Source organism: Volvox carteri, assembly GCF_000143455.1.
Source record: "Volvox carteri f. nagariensis unplaced genomic scaffold VOLCAscaffold_25, whole genome shotgun sequence".
NCBI classification, from domain to species: Eukaryota; Viridiplantae; Chlorophyta; class Chlorophyceae; order Chlamydomonadales; family Volvocaceae; genus Volvox; species Volvox carteri.
Window position 1 is genome coordinate 947647 of NW_003307568.1, and position 21057 is coordinate 968703.

Here is a 21057-nt window from a genome sequence, read left to right on the forward strand (position 1 = left end):
CCGTACGGGCACGGTTTCCCTAGGAATGCCACATTGCAGCAGATGGCTGGTCGGACGGCCTTGGCTTCACGGAACATGGTGTCGCTGTCCGGGCACAGCTCTGCCGGGAGGTTACGCCTCTGCAGCTCCTCTTTCACCGCATCTAGGGCCGTCTACCATGCCGCGGGCCCCTGCTTGCCTCGCCCTGCTGGGGCGCCGACTTGACGGCCTCCGCCATGCCGGCCCTCCCCGCCACCATACCCGCTGCCAAACCTGCCTCTAGCCCCCGCGGCCTGCTCTCCACCCGCCGCCCCACCCCGGGAGCTTCCCGAGATGCGTGCACCCACACTTTCGCCTACACGCAAGCCGTTCTCGTATTTTGCCGCTGCAAGTACGGTGCGCAGGAGCTTGACCACTTCTCCTAGGCACTCCTGTAGGCGCCACAAGCAGCCCAGTTGTGGGCCGAAGCCTTTCGCCCACATTTCCTCAGTCATGCTTGGACTGCATACGGCACTTCGGTTGAGCTCAGATTCTGCGGCATAGAGCCACGCATGCTGCAGGGTGCCCGGGGGCATGTGATGTGGGGCCAGCAGCTCCAGCGCACAGTCGACCAGCTCCAAGCCGCCCAGCAGGGTGGCGAGCTTATGGCTGACTGTGTCGATGTCCGCGTCGTAGCTCGCGGAGTAGGCGGCTAGCGGCTTCATCAGCTCCCGCACCTTGCCCTCTAGGCGGTCGGCCACCCGCTCAGCATAAGTCAGCCCCAGTGGGCCCGCTAGCGTCGTCCGGAGGTCGTGAATCAAGGGCTCTGCTGCACCCCAGATGACGGCCTCCACTGCGCTCGCAATTTCTGTCCATGGGGCGGCGGCGCCTAGGGACATCAGCACGGCCCCCACAATCGCATCCGCCAGGTAATGCGTGTGGGTCGTGCCGTCTGTGTCGGGTCGCGCCTGAAGCAGCTGCTCCCGGTGTCTCTGGAGCATTGCCGCCGCTGCCTGGGCCGCCAGGCGGCCCGGGTTGCCCCCCAGTCCCGTAGCCGGCGGCTGTAGATGTCGGAGCTCCGGCATCCTCTCTATTCTTCGCGAGCTTCGACCGCAGGCATCAATCTCCACCGGGCCGAAGAGCACGTTCCCTAACAGCAGTTTGCCCCCCGGCAAGGGCAGTCCCGCTGGCACTGCCCCTTGGCTCGGGTAGCCCTGAGATAGCGCTGGGATAGCTGTAGCATGTGGATCGCCCATCGGGGCGAGTTGTAAGCCATAACTGTCGAGACCGAGGGCCCCAGCAGCCACCACCGCGTGTTGGGTGCTGTTCTCCAGAGGTCCTACGATTGCCGGTCCCAACTGGTGCCCCGAGCCTGAAGGAGGTGGGGCAGCCAGGTTGGCGTGAGGCCATCCGGCGGCCGCTGCAGTGGGGTGGCCGCCCCTCTCTGCCGCTCCAACACCTGGATCCTCGTCCGCTGGTGGCCCCGTGGGCCTGGCTGCCTGGCGCCCTCCATGTGGGGTGAACCCCCGGACCGCCCGGGGCTCGAACCCCTGCCAACCGCCTACCGCTATGCTCCCGCGGCCCACAGTGTGAGGGTCGTCATCCACGTCCAGGATGCCCGCGGCGTGTGCCGTTAGTAACCCCGCTAGCCCGTGCTGGGAGAGGATCTGGTAGCACAACTCTAGTTGCGATAAACCCTGGGCTGGCCGCCTCGATGCGCCTGCGGCCCAGGGCTGGGGGCCTGTGGTCCTTCCATCCTCGTCTGTGGGCGCCATGGCCGGTTCTCCCGAGGTTGTCCAGGTTGCCCGGCCGAATAAGCCTCGTCGGGCCAGGTTCCGGTCCGCCGGGTATGCTGCCATCTCCCCCAACCCAGTGAGAGGTACCACCGCTGCGCTTTCTCCCGTGGCTTGCGCCCGCCCTGGCGTGTCCAGGCGCTGTCGCCTGGTGGCTGGCGACCGTACCGCCGGCGAGCCGGGTAGCTGTCGTGACGGCACCCGGAGGGGAGTGCCTCCTCCCAGGCCGCGGGGTCCCGCCTGGTGGGAATCCTCGGTGACAGACGCTTGGCGGCCCGAGTATTGCTGGGCCCCCTCTTGATCCGTGTGATCGGTTGCGGGACCCTCTCCTGCCTCAGCCGCGTTTCCCTCCAATTTAACAAATGCGTGGCCCCCAATCACGTGTCTTCCAGTCCTCCGCTCCGGTGATGGCCTTGGCAGGGCCCCTTCCCGCGGTTGTGCCCAGCTGCCCACTGTCCCCTCGCGTTGTGCCGCCAGGTCTCGTGCCGGTTTCGCCTTTGGGTGCACCTCCCTTTGGATGGGCCTCAGATGGTCACCGTTGGCCCGTGGGCGGAGTCGTCCGCCATAGGTGTTCATTTCCTGAAGCAAAACCGGGGGGGTGTGCCCGCCAAGATTCGATCCTGCTTGCGTCGCCAGGTGTCGCGTTAGTTAATAAAATAAGTCAGCTATGAGCCGTCTATGCTGGCGCTGGCTTGCCCGGGCGCGTGTACCCAGCCTCGTTCGCTCCGCATGCGTACAAGGGATTAGTCTTCCCGTCCCGTTACTAGGGAATGCTAGCTCGAGTCCGTCAGGCATCGCGTGCCGCATCGCTCGCTAGGAGGATCGGCCTCCGAATCGCGGCATGCTAGCCTGAGTCCGTCGGACGTCGCGCGCCACCCCGCACGCTGGGGGATCGCTTCACCACGTGCGGAGGGTACTCTATTCCTAATCGCCCGTTTCGCATCGCGTCGCAGGGCCACTGGCCCAATAAGCGCCTATATTACTCTGCCGCGTTCTTTTCTTCGCCGGACGCGCTCTCGGGCAACCCACCGGGCCGTCTGCGGGGTTTGTCCCTTCAGCGTCTTCTTCCATCATGTGCTTCGCTGCCGGCATCTTCGAGCAAACCGAATGCCAAGGGTCAGGAAGGTTAGATGGAAGTGACCCGAATCCGACTCCGATAGGCACCAGTGTCGCTGGTTCGTTAGGAATGATTTTGATGTTGATTGAATGCATTATTCGTTCTTGTGGGTTTGGCTGATCTGGGCGGAGGTTGCCAGTCAACATGGCCCGCCTGCTTGACTTTCTCCTTCGGCCGGTGCTCAAGCTGAAACTAATTGAACGGATTGTATCTGAGGCTGATTGATCCGACACCAGAAAAATTACGGTAAATCCTACTGGGTCAAGCCCTCTCCCAGTCGGTTAACCCCACAGACACCACTCTTATGGCCATCAGGGGTCGGCAAACGCCGCTGGTACAGCGGGTCCTTCCGTTGTACCCGTTGCAGAAATTCAACTCTATCCTTCATCGCTGGTACGGCAGCCGCATGGAAGGGTGCAGAAATTCCCCCCAAAAGGCAGGTTTGCGCAGTTTTGAAGCTATGAACTTCATCATTAGGGTACCAAACCTTCCATTTTACAAGGAGGTAAATGCTAGCTTTGATTGACGACCTTTCCTCGGCTTTTACCAAAAAAATTTCCATACAGTTATTCGACCCTGGCACCAGTACCCGTGACAGTTATTCAGGGTTTGCGGACCTCTGATGGCCATTCGCCGCGGAAAGTTAACAAAAGTCAAGGAAATAAGCCAGCTCCTTACGTAATTCTCCATATCTAGCTAATCTTCGTTGCCTTTCCTCCCCGACGAATCGGTGTAGTTTGGCTGGCTCCTGGTTGTCTCTACCCGCTACAATAGAGAAGAGATGTTAAATGTGAATGAGCGAGAGATAATGCATTGGCGCACTCGTTCGCTATGTTGCAGGTTCTTCGCTGTAGTACCGCCGTTGCTGCGAGCATTGAAGTGCTTAACTCTGCATCACACCTTCTTTAAGACACACGATAATGAGTTAATGTTGCACAGTAATATGTCATAACGTAAGATGGCGGCTTCCTGCCTAAAATCCGAGTTCCGACATCCGAGACGACCTCTTAAACCGTTAGAGCAGTTATCTTACCAACGGAGAAGGCGCCGTATAGATGCTTGTCGATGCCACCTAAATTTTGGGAAAATATAAAAGCACATTTGCAACGAAACTAAAAATTGATTACTGCTGTCCGGTTACGCAGTTTCCGCAACGTATGCATCACCAAATAGAATCCTGAATGTCGAAAGCTCGTGACGTTTTCCGGAGCAATGAATCCTGGGAGCGATGGAATACGCACCAAACTACTATGGTGGAACAAGAGGTCTTTGGCACCGTGTTACGGTTTGTCCAGGACCCATCTTCGGAGCACTTGGGCACCACGGTTTGGGATGCCAGTGTCGTCTTAGCCAAGTGGTTTGAAAAGGTAATACACCAGTCACAATTATTGGGGGAACCAAGCTCAGACACCGAGCAAACCATCCCCATGCCTCTACGGCGGCGCTGACCTTCCCGCCTATCACACTTGTTCAGAACATCCGTAAAGGCGATTTCTCCAGATCCAAGGTCCGCGGCAAGCGGGCTATTGAGCTGGGGGCGGGCATGGGCTTGGCTGGTAAGGGGCCACACTCTCCATTTCACCGGCTGCCTGTCGTACTATACTGCTGTCATGCACCTTCCCAAGCTCTACAATCCTTCCACCCGCCTCTGCAATCCCCACATGCCATGTCACGTCCCCGCTGCAAACTGGGCACACGGCTCCACCAACTACATGTCCTAAAGATGCGCATGGAACAGGGTCCCGCCAACACCTCAAGCCGCCTTCGCAACGGGGTCAACATGCTGAGTCCAGTCACGCAAGCCATCTTCCTTGCTGCCTTGCACCCGTTCACTCAGCTCTTCCATCCATCTATCCACACATCTTCTAACAAAGTCTTAACAAAGTCTTAATCGTCGCGTCCGTAGCGGCCATACCGCCCGGCACCAGCTGCTCGCACCAGGCTGCTTGCCATGCTGCTCCCTGCAGGCATGGCCTTTGCGATGGTGGGTGCAGACGTCGTACTGACGGACACCGCCGACGTGTTGGGACTGTTGAGGATCAACTACGAGAACAATCTATCTCCCGCAGCAGTGCGTCTAGCCCGAGGTGGGCGGGACGCTGCATGGGAGGGTGTAGTGTGTCGTTTAGGGCCACCTAAAGACATGTACACGTGTACATATACGGCGGAAAGGAACGGGCAGACAGCACAATGCAGATTTCGAGACCGGTGTTTGCCGTGGAGGCGAAGGCGCGCCAGGGGTTGGTAGCCAGGCGGCTAATGCTTTTTAAGGGAGAAACGCGATTACAGCAGCGGTTTGCAAGGTCCTAAGGACCCCAAACCATTCATTACAGCCTTAATGCAAAAGGGGGAGATAATAAATCCAATTCAAGGCACACAGGCAGCTGTGTAAGCATGCATGCTCAGTGATGCATCGAGTATGCATAGGCAGCTCATTGCTGTATCCCCACTTCCTTACAGTCCCGTATATATATGTATGTATGTTTGTATATCTAGGTATGTATATGTACGTACGTATGTATGTATGTATGTATATCCTTACACGCGCGGGCTTACATACTTATACGTTTCGCTCTGTGTGTGTGCACATGACGTTGCGTGCGGTTCTGTGTCCCCGTGTGCGATGATGCGCACGGACCGCAGCGCACCAGCACGGCACCTGGGCGGACAGTGCGGGCAGCTTGGTGGTGGCGGAGCTGGACTGGACGAAGCCCGAGCAGGTAGGGGGTCCGTCTATCCAATCATGTGGGTGGTTGGGTCGGGTGGGTCGGGTAGGAGAGCGGAATGACATCTGTCACGACCGGAGGTACAGAGCCAGAAGGAGGCTCGAAGAAGCCTAAAAAAACGAAACCCTGAAAAGACTCGAACCGGGGTAAGCACGAGCGGTCCGTAAGGGGATTGATGGGGTTTCGGGGTTATGGTAGGAGGCGGAGACGCACGCTGAAAAAGGGGAAGCCGGGTGAAGCCGGGGGGGCTGGAAACTACCACCGCGCGATTCCCCCGGGGTTCAAACATACGAACAACGCCCCCCTCGCAGGTGCACGCCCCACCCCTCAAGCCCCCCTACGACTTCGTGTTGGCTGCGGACTGCATATATCATGAAACCCTCACAGACCACTTCCACAGGACCGTCATGGACATCACCAACGACAAATCCACCGGTAAGCCTTCCACCCCCGGGAAGTACCGGGTGCTCTGCTCCTGTGTGTTTTAAGGTACCACGCCTTGGTGCCGGGACATGACCACAAGCTCAGGGTTGTCGTGGTACGGTATTGCCGTACCAAGCCACCAGTCACGGGTGAATGAATGTGGGATTGCCAATACCTGACACCTGCATGCGCCCCGGGTGTCCAGTAGCCCCCTGCAATGGTTTACCTTACAATGCCCGCATTTTCGCTAACCGTATGTGTGTGTGGGCGGGTTTCTATTTTTTTCTACCCCGTTCCCACCTCTACCCCAACACTCTCCCGGCCGGGCCATGTTGCCATGTTGCCCTCTGCCCCCGCTGTTTTCATGTCCAACTGGTAAATTGCTCTTTCCCCCTTTCCCCCCTTCCCGGTGGTGGTTCGTGTGGTTCGTCTTTTCCCCCTTCCCGCCGCCCGTTGGGCAGTTGTTGTTTGCAACGAGCTGCGTTCCCATTCCGTCCAAGGGAGGTTCATGGAGCTCTTCAGGGCCACGCACACCATCAAGTCCGTGCCGCACTCCAAGATGGACGACACCTACCAGCACCCTAACATCTTCATCTACATCATGAAGAAGAAGAAGAAGGACAAACCAGCGTCGGGCCCCAGGGAAGCCCCGGCGGCGGCTGGAGCTGTTCCTCTTGCTGCTGCAGTGCCGGAGGGGAAGCAGGCGCAGGAGGAGGACGAGGAGGAGGGGGAAGAGGAGGGGGAGGAGGGCGCCGGGGGTAGTGGAAGGGACGTGCAATCCAGTGCAGGGGCCGACCAGCAGCAAGAGCAGCAAGAGCAGGTCAATGGGGAACAGCAAGACAAGGAGAAGCAGGAGCAGCAGTGCTGGCATTCGGCTATTAATGACGGTGTTAACGACGGTGGTGGTGGCGGAGTGGCCGTGATATCTGGACACGTGGTGACGGGGTCAGAGCTATTGCCTCCGACGCAACCTTGCACAGCGGCCGCTGCGGCAGTGGCAGATCCGGGGCCCGGGCCCGGGCCCGGGCCGGGTTGACACCTGGGGGCCCCTTGTGGGACCAGGCGACCGTTGCGAGAAGGAGGAGAAAGGACGCACGGGATAGAGGCGCAGATGGTCGGTCTTGTGTGTAGGTTTCCTAGCTAGCCACGTCACTGCCGGACATGTCGTCTCTGGAGGTGGGGTCCTTATCCTGGAATGGGGGAGTGGCTAGCTGGCTGCTTCGAGTGGCTTGGGTTTTGATGGGTGCGCTGCGTAGGGTTCGTGGAGGGCATCCCCATCCCCGCCGCACACGCCTGCCTGCTGTCCGGATAGGCTCCACTGTGTGGTTCAGCATGTCAGCAATGGAAATGGAAATGCAGGGCGACGGAGGTGTTAGCCGCTGCGCGACTGGGTTCCTTGCAGGCTTACCACTACTGCTGGAGGAGGACCCCGAGTGACCGACCGTTATCTCTGCGGTCGCCAGTTGAAACGGCAATGGTAATGCGCCGTTCGTTCCAATCCACACGGTGACATTGACAGGATGTACCATTTATTGCTCATGTCCTTATCTCTATTTATAAATCGAAGTGTTTGGGATGTCGAGCGGCGCGACCGGCCGGCTGGGTGCACCCGGCAACTCTTATGCACAGCTTAAACTCATGAAGGAGTCAGTCCGTTGAAACATAACGTATCTGTACGCCCGTGATCCCAGCTGTTGTGCAGTGTTTTTGAAAACAAAGCCGGGAGGTACGGAGGTCATAGTCATGGTTATATTCTCATAGTAAGGGAACCCCTGGGGGCATTCCCTGTGGGAAAGTTTTTTCATGGCCCTAACAGATGGACAGCTGTGATCTCCTGTGCCAACCAAAATGGGAGCTTGAGGAGGAAAGACCAGAATGTTTTGTGATGGGATTCAACATCTCACAGCTCAGCGAAGCGTCTTGAAACCAACTGAAAACTCTCCAGGGAGCGAATGAGCCGATTTGCATGTACGGCACGGCGTGCGTGTTGGGCAGCCCCGACCGCAGCAAACATTTTGCTGTTCGGACTAATGCTGCGGTTGATGGGATGTGCAGGTGAAGCAATAGGGTTCCTTGATCGGTGCTGGGGATGCTTGGGAAAAGCTTGGGAAAAGCGTGTGCCTGAGGTCTCATAGTGCAGAAGCCCCTAACCGGCAGAGTCATAGGATGGCCAAGTATTCAGCAAACCTTGACTACTTTCCTTTAAATGCAATTGGCCAGGACGGGACTAACGGAACCACAAGGCGGTGTCGTACATGTACATCATTTGAATCAATAGCGCCATCCTTAGTTGTTGTGCACGGGAAAAGGTCTAGTAGCTCGATGCTGGTCTACTGTATCTGTAGGCATTTCATAAATGCTCGAACTCCTCCTCTTCTCAAGTAGGGTCTGGACAGTGCGGATCGCGCTGCGTTAAATGCATATTTAAATTGGCATCACAAGGTGTGGTATTTCTATTCTACTATGTGCTAAAGGTTAGTTCATGCAGTCAGGCCCCAACGACACGGTTGGGAGCCTGTCCTTGACTTGACATGGGAAGTTCGCGAATAAAATAAGTAAGCTGACGGAACCTGCGTAAACATTTTGGCGCATTTTGGCTCACAAATACGTAGCTGCGATACCGGACATTCGTCATGAGCTGTGATACGCCTGACGAGCCAGTGGCCAAACAAAGAGCGCACAAAGTAGGCGCTGATACACAAACTTGGATTTACTTGATGTGATGCTATGCATAATTCCATCATAGCATCAAACACAATGGGAGCTGTCGCTGCGGTCCCCCCCATCTTTGCCGTCTTGTGACCGGCAAGGCTTTTTAGGTTGCACGTTTAAATAATTCACAAAAAAAACTTATGCCCTTTCTATAGTACACTGCTTTCCCGCCAGTGGGTCTCCAGGTATCGAGCCGTCCCGACACTATCGCCTTGCAGCTGCGGAATCACCCAGCCGATGGCCCTCCAGTCCAGAGAGACCAACTTTATGTGCTACTCACAATCCTGACGCAGGGGCGTCTGTACTGTTTCCCTGCGGACTGTCGGAACGGCCATGGCGCTCGCAGCTGGCAACATCAATACCAACGCAGCCGCCTTGGGAAATAGCCTGCACACGCAGCTTGCAGCACCCATTTTTAGCACACGTGCAGCCTTTAAGCTATGGCGCAATTTGCCCTGTCCCCTCCGGCAGCCGCCGGTGGTAACCCCCGGCAGCATGTCCGCCGGCGCCGCGCCCGGGCCTCACGCCCGGACCTCTGAGCTTCACCCCCAATCCTCCCCGTTTCCAAGGCATCATTTCCGCCGCACACCATCAAGGCATGGTCGCGGGAGAGCCTCGCTCAATACCGGCACCCCGGCCCCCCTCATCGCCACACATCCCGCCATCACCACCGGGCCCGCCGCGCGGATGCCACGCGGGTGCCACAACACCCGCCGCCTGGCCGCGCCGTCGGCCGCCAGCGGCGCTACCGGTGGGGCCCCAGGTTGGCCCACTTCGCCGCTGGGGGCACAAGACCCTGGCCCAGCCTCTGCCGCGGGTGCAACCCACTTCAACCCTCGCTACACCCTCCCACTCCAGCAAGCGCAGCAGCACCATCACCACCTTTCCGGCGCCCACCCAGCGCCTCAAGCAAATCCACAACCGCATCCAGCTGGCACGTCCGGGCGAAGCGGCAACTCCTGGGCCACGGCGGTGCCGGGATCGCTAGCTTCTGCTAGCGGCGGCGCTGGCGGCGCTGGCGGCAGCAGCGGCAGCAGTAGCGCCCCCTTGCGGCAGTCGACCCCATCTCAGTCGTCCAGACCCGCAGCCGGCCCCACTGCGGATCAGCAGCAGCAACAACCGCAGCAACGTCGGCAGCCGCCGCCGCTGATGATGGCAGCAGCGGAGAACCGGGGCAAGAGTGCGGGAGCGGAGGGCTCTGCGGCGTCTGCCGCAAGTGCGGCCGTCGCTACAACAGCATCGGCGACGGCAAGACAACCGCACGGCGGCGGTCCGGCCGGGAAACGGCCGCCGCCAGAGCCGTACAAACACCATCAGCAACAGCTGCAACAGCAGCAACAGCTGCCCGTATGTGAGCCCGGGCCCTCCTTGAGTCCGCAGACGGACGGCGGGCTGTGGCAGCAAGGTGCGGGGGAGAGCACGCAGCTGGAGAGGTTGTACATCAAGGATTTTGCGCTGGTTTCGGAGCAAACTGTACGGTTGGGTCCGGGGCTCAACGCAATTACAGGCGAGAGCGGCTCTGGGAAATCCGTACTGGTGAGACGGGAGAGGGGTTTTGTGTGTTTGTGTGCTTGGATGTGCGTGGTGGGGTGAAGGGCTGTTGCGCGAAGGGGGGGGCCCGGGGGCTGGATCGGGACCTGGGAGGTGACAGAGCCTCTTGTTAGCAGGGTGGGGACTCTGTACCGGAGGCTGTGCGAGGGTACCTCTACGTGAGACGTGACCCCTGGGCCCCCGGTGGATGGGTGCTCCTCGAGGGGATGTAAGGATGCTGCAGTGAGCCTGGTGCGGTGAACATGGTACGCATATGTATGTGTATATTTGTATATATGTACGTGTGCCCTGCCTGCCCCCTTGCCCTCGCCTTCCGGGGCTGCCCAGCCCCAACAGCGTCTTTTCTTGGCGTTTGCACCAGTGTGATAGAAATGTGGTTGCTGTTCCTTCCGAAACCTCCTGATTATGACTCTCTGCACCCTGACAACTGCTGTGTGCCTCTGCACGGTGATGGCGGTGGTGGCGGGGCTGTAGGTGGAGGCCTTCTCCCAGGTGCTGGGGGCGCCCGCACCACAGGTGAGTCCCGGTGATCGAATGTCCCATGTGGGTCCGTCCGTCGCTGAGTAGGTCGGTATGTCGATCGGTCGGTCGGTAGGTCGGCCACATCAGCCTGGGGGAGGGGGCTGTACCTTTCTCAACAGCAAGACAGCGGGAACAAACAGGCACCCGTTCCTCCAGTCCTGCGTGCTCCCCCATCCCTTCCCATCCCATTGCACTGCCCCTCATTGCCATGCCACGTGATCTGCTTCTTTGCACCCGCTGGTGTTGTGAGGTCTCCCGCAATGCGAATGCGACAAAATCCGACGACAACAAATTGCAATGAAAATGTGTTGCTGGTGTTCGTCCTGGCGCTCGTTCTGGACCCCATCCCCACGCACCACCGCCTCGCACCGTCCTGTCCCGCAGGAGTGCGTGCGTGCGCCCGCGGAGGTGGCGGTCATAGAGGGCACCTTCGTGGTGGGCGAGCAGCAGCGGGAGGCCGTGATGCAGCTGCTGGCCGCGTGCGGGCTGCCGCTGACGCCGCGGATGCAGAGGGCGGCGGCAGGGGGAGGCGGCGGTGGCGGTGGCGATGACGGTGGTAGCGATGGCAGCGACCGCAGCAGTGAGGTCTCCGGGAGCGGTGCGCTTCGGCTGACTGCGCGGCGTGAGGTGGGGGCGGAGTGGCGGTTGATTTGTGTAGCCACAGAAATGCACAACATGAACTGTTGACATCCCAGGGAGGGTCGGGAGGTGGCAGTGGACAGGGAACGAGGGGATGGAGCACTGGGGCACTGGGGCCGGTTTAAACATGGATGAGCCCCTCCCGCGCTTTGATCCCGCTTACCATCTTATGGCGCGTGATGCGTCCGTCCACGAATTTCAATTAATATGTACGTATATATGTAATTGCATTCATGTCAACACCTCCACATCAGCGATTTTCTCGTTTCCGGAAAACTCGCACGCACGATTTCACCTGGACTCCATCTCACCTCCTCTTTCTCCTTCACCGTCCTGGCCCCCCCCGCCGCTCCGGTCCCCGCCCTCCAACCGGAGGCAGATCCTGGTGGCCTCCCCCTCCGGCGGCCTCCGCAGCCGGGTCTACCTGAACGGCGCCGCCAGCAGCCTCCGGGTGCTGCGGGAGCTGGGCTCCCTGATGGTGGACATGAACGGGCAGCACTCCACCACTAGCCTCAGGGACTCAGCCAAGCAGGTGGGGGTGGGTGGGTGGGGGGGGGGGGGGGCCGCCCGCGGTGAGGGGGTTAAGAGGAACCACTGACGATTGAAGCAGATACCAGAGATAGGAATATACAGATACTGCAGGAATATTTGTAAGGTTGGGGTAAGGTTGGGGGATGGAGCTGGTGTTGTGCGCGAGGGTTTGTGGAAGTGGGGGCAGATGTGAAGGAGGTGGGAGTTCCAGGAGGGAAGAGCAGGACTGTCCCCGTGCTGTACTTTTGGGATGGGTTGGGGGGGGGGCTGGGGAGGTGTATGTATGTATGCATGTATGTCGGGGGGAATATCCGGCAAGTTGTTGTGTGGCCGGAGATCTATAGGAGGTCGAGATTCCTTCATCCACGATGCACGATCTGAAGATCACACACAGGGGTAAAGACGAACCCTTTTCGGCAGTGCCGACTTTGCCGTGACACATCTTGCACGCCCTGCCACGGTGGCTGGATCCGTCACTACCCATGGGGTTTCTTTGTTGGTTGGATCTGGATTTGATTTTTCTCGCCGCAGCTGGATATTCTGGATCGCATCGCCGGCACCTCGCCTCTTGCGGACAGCTACTGCGCCGCGCTGTCTCGACTACGGCAGTTGGAGGGCCGATTGGACGAGCTGGACGAGCTGGACGACGAGGGAGAGAGGGCTACCATGCAAAAGATCGTGGATGCGGTGAGGGGTTGAGAGGTGCGGTGTCCGGTGCTGTGATGGGTAAGAGCAGGTCAGCAATGGTGGTGCTGACGGCAGCTGCGTAGGAAGGTTTGGGCTTGACGTACTGTACCGTGCTGTACTGCAGTGTACTGTACCGTACTGTACTGTAGGACTTTTACGGTTTCATTCCGTTCTCATGGGTGCTGGGAAACACCACCGCCTTATGCTCTTATGCTTAGGGCTCTGGGTATTTTCCTGTGCGACCTCTTTTGCTGTCTCTCCCCCCTCCTTTTCCCCCGTCTCGCCCGGGGCCTCTGCTCCGTGGTGGTGTTCAGCTTGAGAAGGTCGCTCCGTAATGACCCTTCGGAAAACTCAAACACGTCCGTATGTATGCATGTATGCATGTATGTATGTATGTATGTATGTATGTGTTAACTTGTTCCTTTGCGCAGGTCGCCAAGTTGCGTGTGCAGCCCGGCGAGGAGCGGGAGCTCAGACGCACGCTCAAGAAGATGGAGGTGCGACTTGCGTGAGAAGAGCTGACCGGTGGAAGGCCACCCGGTGCAAGACGGGGAAGGGCGAGGGGGGCGGGGGAGGGGCAGTGGGGGGGGGAAGGAGCACGGGCTGCTCCTCGGGGAACCCCCACGACTCTCTACACCTGTACGGCAAACACACACATACCCACACCTGCACCCCGGCCCAATTGATTCCACCACCTCGGATTCCACCACCTGCCACCTCGGCCTGCCGTGCTTTACTTGGTGTTTTGGGCGTCTGCAGTCCTTTCTAAACTGAACTACATTTTACAGGGGTGGTAATACCCTCCTCCAATACCCTCCTCCAATGCCCTCCTCCAATGCCCTCCTCCTGCCTTCCGTTAGGCCCGGCGAGCGGCTGTGGAGCAGTGTGGTCTGGTCCGCATGGCGCTGTGCGGGGAGGGGGGCCGGGGCGGCGTCACGGACGCGCTGAGGACCATTGAGGCTCAGCTCAATGCCATCCTGGCGCAGGAGGAGCAGAACCGGGCCATGGCGGCGGCGGCGGCTGCGGCGGCCAAGGGGCTCCCCGCGGGTGGGTGGGTGGGGAGGGAGGGTGAGGAGGGGGGGGTGAGGAGGGGGGATAGTAGTGGTGGAGATGGTCAGGGTGGACTCGCAAGGCGGGGGACCCAAGGTGGAAAAAGGTGAGAATAATATGCATGAGGGTGGTGGCGTGCGAAGTGTCTAAGCGGCGTATTTCGTGTGCGTGTGTAGGTTTGTGTTTTCGTGTCACTTCGTGGCGACTGGATTCTCGCCCCGGGCTGCGGGGAGCATGTGCAGACCAGCCGATGTCTTACAACGGTAACCCACGGCGGCTACCGAGGTTCAGCACGCCAGATTAAGCTTGCACGGGGGGTTTTCTGTTCCTCTTAGCGGGTGGTTGCTGTTCCTCTTAGTGGGTGGTTGCTGTTGACTCGTCGGTCGGGGTTCGCAGGAGGAGCCCGGGGTGCTGATGGCGACGTGGCAAGCAGCGGCAGCGGCGCTGGGGCCGCCGGTGCCGCCACCTCCGCCGCCGCCGCCACCACGGAAGACGAGGCCTTGGAGGAGGACGGTGAGGACGAGGAGGCCGGCGCTACCGCAGCTGGTTTACGGCTGATGGAGGAAGCACTTGAGCAGGTGGCGGCGGCAAAAGAAACTTTGGCGTCGGCGGAAACCACGGTACGACACATCGGCCTTCGCCAAACCGGGGAAGAAAGGCCAAGAACCTTTGTTCATCTGGTTGACAAAAATAAGGCCCCCGACCTTTGCACGGCGATGATGCGTTTACGTGAAGAATTTTTACATGTGTCAAAATTTACACCCAGTTTGGAACCATTGCCGTACACACCTCCCGGCACATCCTCCTCCACCTGGCTCGCATACAGCTGCTGATAGTCCTGGGGCTCTTTTTGTAACTCCTGCTGCCATTTTCCCATGCCTTACATTGCCTTGGTGCTCATGCGTGAGCCTCACGTGCACCCCTTCACATCACTCGACCTGTTTTCAACCCGTGCGGCCGCCGTTCTGCTCCTCCACCCCCCTGTACCCTCCCGCTCGCGGATTTCCCTCTCTGTCTCTCTCCTCTCCACTCCACTCCTCTCCCCTCCTCTCCCCTCCTCTCCCCTCCTCTCCCCTCCTCTCCCCTCCTCTCCCCTCCTCTCCCCTCCTCTCCCCTCCTCTCCCCTCCTCTCCCCTCCTCTCCCCTCCTCTCCCCTCCTCTCCCCTCCTCTCCCCTCCACTCCCCTCCTCTCCTCTCCTCTCCAATCCTCTCCACTCCCCTCCTCTCCTCTCCCCTCCTCTCCCCTCCTCTCCAATCCTCTCCCCTCCTCTCCTCTCCCCTCCTCTCCAATCCTCTCCCCTCCCCTCCTCTCCCCTCCTCTCCCCTCCTCTCCAATCCTCTCCCCTCCCCTCCTCTCCCCTCCTCTCCAATCCTCTCCAATCCTCTCCCCTCCCCTCCTCTCCAATCCCCTCCTCTCCCCTCCTCTCCAATCCTCTCCCCTCCCCTCCTCTCCCCTCCTCTCCAATCCTCTCCCCTCCCTCCTCTCCCCTCCTCTCCCCTCCCCTCCTCTCCCCTCCTCTCCACTCCCCCACGTTACCGTGCCCCCCTACGTGCGCCAGGTTCGTGCCTACGCCCGGCGCTACCAGTTCAGCCAGGCCGACCACGACGCCACCTCGGACCGCCTGGCCCGCATCGAGAGACTCATGAAGCAGGCGTCCGCCGCGATCTTCGGAGCCGGTAGGGGCGGCCGCAGTGGCGGCGGCGTATCGCGCATCATCAGTACGGAGCAGCTCCTGGAGGTGGCGGAGGAATGCTCGTCCAAACTTGCGGCGTACTACGAAATGGAAGGTATGCTGTTAAAGGGGGTTAAGGGTGTGCGTGTGTCTGCGCGCGTGCGTGTGTCTCTGCATGCATGTACCCATGCGGGCAAGCATGTGTCGTACGGGTCGATAGGTGACCTACTAGGAACTGAAGACCTAGCAACGAAGAAGAGGATGGTGGTAATGGAACAGCAGGGCGAAATACGTGAGGGGGAATACGTGAGGGGGAATACGTGAGGGGGAATACGTGAGGGGGAATACGTGAGGGGGAATACGTGAGGGGGAATACGTGAGGGGGAATACGTGAGGGGGAATACGGGAGGGGGAATACGGGAGGGGGAATACGGGAGGGGGAATACGGGAGGGGGAATACGGGAGGGGGAATACGGGAGGGGGAATACGGGAGGGGGAATACGGGAGGGGGAATACGGGAGGGGGAATACGGGAGGGGGAATACGGGAGGGGGAATACGGGAGGGGGAATACGGGAGGGGGAATACGGGAGGCAGCAGGATTGTGAACCCCAAATAAACCCCGTCCTCCACCACAGGGCAACGGGAGGAATGGGAGGCCCAACTAGGGGTCCTGGTGGACGAGATCCGTACAACCGCATTGCAGCTGTCCAGTTGCCGGCGGGCCGCCGCCGCTGCGCTGCGGTCCGCCGTGGAGTCCTGTCTTCGGGAGCTGGCCATGGGGGGCAGCCGCTTCGACGTGCGGATAGGCTGGGCTGAGGAGCCGCGGAGCGTGGGGGCTGCAGCTGAGGGGCTATATGTGGGGGAGGAGGAGGCGGAGGAGGCGGGTCTGGGGGAGCTCGGTGGCTGCACGTATGTGATGGGGCCGCGGGGGCTTGACCAGGTGAGGCGGGTGGTAGGGGAGGAGGAAGAGGAGGAGGAGGAGGACGCGGCGGGAGTGGAAAATGGCTTAGGTTGCCTTTCCTTGCCTGGTGTATTGCCTGGCGCTGTTTTCCCACCCATGGCCTTTGCGATTTTTCCACTCTTATTTTCTCATGCCACTTCCAGTATTATCTTCAGTGCTGCACGTCTTGTGTCTTTCAATGTCGGTGAAGCTCCTCCCCCTTGAACATCATACTTGAACATCACATCGCGGAAGAGTGTCGTGTCACGTCAAACGTCACGTCGAACGTCATGTATGTTCACCGCCGTGTGCCGGCTGCCGGCTGTGTCGCCAGGTGGAGTTCCTCCTGGCAGCGGGTCCCTCGGAGCCCCTCAGACCGCTGGCGGCTGTCGCTTCGGGGGGCGAGTCAGCGCGCGTGATGCTGGCGCTCAAGGCGGCACAGGCACAGGCAGCGGCTGGCGCCGGCGGCGCGAACGGCGCGCCGCCGAGTCAAGGTCAAGCTGATGCGAGATCTCCACCCATGACGGGTGCGTAAGTATGTATGCATGTATCTATGCATGTATGTATGTGTGTTACATCCGGAGATGGACGGATTTGCGTATGTATGTACGGCAGGTGGTGGTGTGCCCATCTTAATCCTGGACGAGCTGGATTCCGGCATCGGTGCGCGCCTGGGGTCGGCGGTGGGTTCCATCCTGGCACGGATGTCCCAACCGACCCACGGGTCCAACAGCCAGATCATTTGTGTGACGCACCTGCCGCAGGTGAGGGGCAGGGCTCGGGGAGGGGCGTCCTGGGGGAGGGGCGGAGCGGGCAGGCGAACATGCAGACAAACACACACGTGCAGCATCGCGCGGCGGTTTGTTGTAAGAGACGTCTTCTCTTTCTAGGATGCATTCAGCAAACACGCAAGTTGTAAGCGGACAGCCACGTCCCCCGGGTGGCCCCAAGCAGGTGCAGAGTTAGGCTTGTTTGTGGGCATGTCGGGATACCCATGTGCTACGCCACGCGTTGCTGGTGTCGAACTAAACTGGAGGGGTTGGGGCCTGCTGCTGCTGCTGCTGCTCGTGTGAGCCGCGGAAGGAAGGGAAGCGGCCCAGAGGCTGCTAATGTAGAGCCCGAGAGCTGTTAAGAGACCTGGGCGGGCGCATCCTGGTGATGGTGGTGGTGGTGGTGGTGGTGGTGGGTGGGATAGGGGTTCGCTCTATAGGGGTTACTCTAGGCATACCCACAGTGCATCATGTCGCAGGTGCCAGTGCAGGTGTACATGGCTGGGGTGTGACATCGGAAGCTTGCGGGAATTGCGACTCCGTGCGTATGTATGTCTGACTGCGTCCATGGTGGCGCACGGCACGGGCCCTGTGACGGCACAGTTGGCCCCGAGGGGGGGGGAGGAGGAGGAGAGGTACACGCTGTATGCGCGTTCGTGTGTGCGAGGGGCGAAGCGGCGAGAATGGCGGTGTGTAGGGCTTTTGCACTACTTATTGCCCGGGCCCTCCCATGCGGCTTCCATCCCTGCCCTGCCATGCCATGCCATGCCCTGCCCTGCCCAGGTCGCCTGTTACGCAGCGCACCACATCAAGGTTCAGAAGCAGCTCTCGCAACACGACCAGCTGCTCAAGGCCGGCTCCAGTACACACGCCAATGCTGCCAGTGGGGGTGCGGGTGGGGGTGCGCCGTCCGGTACTGGAGTCACCGGCGGCGGCGCCGCAGCCGCAGCGTCAACGGCTGGGCGTGTGACGACGACGTTTGTGCCGCTGATGACGTTTGAGGAGCGGTGCGAGGAGGTGGCGGCCATGCTAGGTGCGTGGGGGCGTGGGGGCGTACTGGGCGGTTCTCCTGAAATAAGCTGAAACTCTGCTGCTGCGTCTGCGGCGCGCGTTTTATCTCCCGGGTTGCTGTCGGTACGGCTGTGGGGGAAGCGCATAGGGCTGCTGGGATTGCTCCGCCTGGTTTTACTACCTGTCGCTGCGCCGTTCCGTTGCTTACTTGTGGACGCCTGGTCTGTAGGACTGGATCGCGGTGTGGCGGAGGAGATGCTGTGTGGGGCTCAGAACCAGGTGTACCCCCGTCCAGCGGAGGGAGGGGAGGCGCCCCATCTGGTGGCGCCACGTGGCTTGTTCCCGACGACCGAGGCCGCCAACGCCGTCAACGCCGTTACAGCAGCCCAGCATCAAGAGCAGCAGCGGTGTCAAGTGCTGCCGCTAGGTGGTGGCGGCGAGGGCGCAGCTGCAGCAGCGCCCCTGCCCACGCTGGAGTCCAGCAGCAGCGGCAGCAGCGGCAGCGGCGGCAGCGGCTCCTCGCGTGGCGAAGACGCATGGCGTGTCGTACAGGACACGTCATGTGCCGCTGCCGCCGCAGCCGCTGATGACGGAAACGGCAGCAGCAGGTTCGCTGGAGGGTTCTCGGTCGTGGTGTCTCCCGCCATGGATCCAAATGCCGTACTTCTTGGTTACGAAGCGGCAAGCATCAGCAGCAGCGGCGGCGACAGCAGCAGCGGCGGCAGCGGTGGCAGCAGGAGAGTCCCGGATAGAACCATTAATGTGAATCGCGGTGACAGCGGCGGCAGCGACAACGATAGCGAGGATTTCGAGGCGGAAGAAGCTGAGCTCTCCGTACAGCTCCTGGCGGGAGTGGAGGCTGCAGCGATGGAGCACCTGAAGAGGATGGAGGCGCAGGCTAAGGCCGCGGCTGCGGCGGCCGCCGCTGCCGCGGCGATTGTGACGCCGGCGGAGGCGAGCGTACTGTCGCCGCAGCCATCGGCGTCGCCAGGCCTTCTTCGCGAAAGCTCAGCGGAAGCAGCACTAGCGAAGAAAGAGGAGGAAGACGACGACGCAGCGGCGGCGGCTGAGGTTGCTGGGGTTCTTAGGCAGCCTGTACCCGCGAGTAAGGGAGAGGCGGAGGCGGGGTGCAAGGATGAGGAGAAACCGGGGGAACAGGACCAGGGGCCCCCACGTACCGCTACTGCTGGCGGTAGAGATCTCGAAGTGGCGAAGGCTGCACATTCAGCAGCGTCTGGCGCTTCAGGTGCGCACCTTGGGGATGAAGGCGATGGCGGCGGCAATGGTAATGGTAATGGTAATGGTAATGGTGGCGGCGACACCACGTCGGTTCAAAGCAGCGTGTGGGCGCCGGCGGTATCCTCGACAGCAGCTCCGACTTTGAGCGATGATGACGCCACGCTCGGGTTCGGAGGCGGTGCTGGCGACGTGGCGGGCTCGGAGACATCTTCCGGCGCCGCCGCAGCGGCCGCCTCTTCCAATGGTCTGGAACGGCTCGACGCCGTGCCAGCGGCGGCGGCGGTTTCAGGCTCCGGCGGCGGTTTCGTCGTCACCGTACGGCCATCAAGACCGCCGTTGCCGTATGATTTCAGCAGCGGCAGCAGTGTGGGCAATGAGGAAGAGCTGGAGCCCACCCGCGGGCCGACCAAACAAGGCGACAATGTCGTACACTTGGACGAGCAGGAACGCGGGTCGGCAATTCCGTACGATGCACACTACGAGATATCTACAAGCAACCAGGCCCGGCAAGAGCAGCAGGAGTTGTCGTCGCCGTACGTCGAGGCCGCTTCATATTACGAAATAGTAGATGCCCCGCACAACATGGCGGCCGGCAACGGCGGAGCCACGTACAGCCTTGGCGGCGAACACGGCGGTGGGGCTGCGGGTGGGCGCTTCGTCCTGGTGCCATCCGGCCGGGAGGACGAGTTCAGCGAGATGTTCCGGACCATCATGTCCTTCAGGTACGGGAGGATGACGCCGCACGCACGAACAAAGACATCATCCGGGAGCGGGTGCGGACATTTACCCCCCTTGGTGGTCAATTGGTGGAGCTCTTATACTAGATACTGGCCGGGGCTGTTGTCCCAAACCTAGGATCGCGGCTGCAGCTTCATACAGCGATACAGATTGCAGCGCTTGAACAGCGCGATATGCCTCGCAAGGGTGATGCGAGCCGGAGACCGCATGCATCGCTCGCTGGGCATATTGTTGTCACTTGTGTCATGTGGCATCTTGGGGTGTATCGTTTTGGGGTATTTGTAAAGCCACGTTTGCATGGCTTTCCTCATCGTGCCCATCGCCTGGCCTCGCATGAGCGATGCCGCCGTTGCTGCTGGGGCGGCGGCGGCAGCTTCAGCTGCCGCATGCGTCGCCACTTCCGCCACTTCTTCTTGGTCCACCAAATCCCTCCTTTGCCATCCGCCTTGTCGCGTACATACGCATCCACTGGTTTCCACGTCGACATATCCCCCCCGGTATTTTGACCGCCTAGGCACCCGGCAAGGGCCCGACCCGATAGCCGCCGCCATCGCGTTGGTTGCTGTCTGTGCCTGCAGCGGGCAGCTCCCTTTTAATAGCTCAATACCCTCGACCCACTATCGATCTAGGTTTTTCGTGCTTGCCCCATTGACATCGCGCCGGAACGCTCTCCCCCCCCTCCTCCCCGTCATGTAGTCGGGAGGACTACGCTGCGGAGGCGGTTCGGAGCTACGAAGCCACGCTCGTGGAGGCGAGTGGGAGAGGGAGAGGGAGAGAGAGAGAGGGGTTAGGGCCAAAGGACCCGCACCTCAACCGTGGGTGAGGTCGCCAAAAGGACTGGCAACGTAGTCCGCACCCAATGTTGGATGACGATTGGGGAACGAGGGGCCGATATTGAGCCGGACCGTACCTTTGAAAGTCGGGGAAAACCCCGTGTTGAAAGCGCGGTTCGGCGGTTGTAGTACACATGCCGTAC

At 60.4% G+C, this 21057-nt stretch overlaps 3 protein-coding genes across 3 annotated transcripts; 2 read left to right on the forward strand and 1 right to left on the reverse strand.

Annotated features, from left to right (window-relative positions):
• Nucleotides 1-152: 152 nt before the first annotated feature.
• Nucleotides 153-2963, reverse strand: VOLCADRAFT_92305 (uncharacterized protein; the record flags this gene model as incomplete). The annotated part of the gene is made up of 2 exons (XM_002951747.1): nt 153-2330; nt 2781-2963. 2 exons carry the CDS (start codon nt 2961-2963, stop codon nt 153-155), a joined length of 2361 nt encoding a protein of 786 aa, XP_002951793.1.
• A 1128-nt stretch (nt 2964-4091) lies between these two features.
• VOLCADRAFT_44510 (uncharacterized protein) lies at nt 4092-6630 on the forward strand (the record flags this gene model as incomplete). The annotated part of the gene is made up of 6 exons (XM_002951656.1): nt 4092-4235; nt 4343-4424; nt 4836-4939; nt 5520-5588; nt 5906-6029; nt 6479-6630. Coding segments are annotated over 6 exons (675 nt in total), but the record flags the coding sequence as incomplete, so codon positions are not given.
• VOLCADRAFT_117930 (uncharacterized protein) lies at nt 6526-20904 on the forward strand (the record flags this gene model as incomplete). Its single annotated transcript, XM_002951657.1, has 17 exons — nt 6526-6962; nt 9023-10076; nt 10110-10265; nt 10755-10796; nt 11187-11429; nt 11821-11973; nt 12504-12659; nt 13091-13156; nt 13520-13706; nt 14106-14329; nt 15269-15497; nt 16019-16323; nt 16658-16850; nt 16939-17006; nt 17877-18126; nt 18334-20065; nt 20778-20904. The coding sequence occupies 17 exons, from the start codon at nt 6526-6528 to the stop codon at nt 20902-20904; spliced, it is 5622 nt and encodes a 1873-aa protein (XP_002951703.1).
• Between the last annotated feature and the right edge of the window lie 153 nt (nt 20905-21057).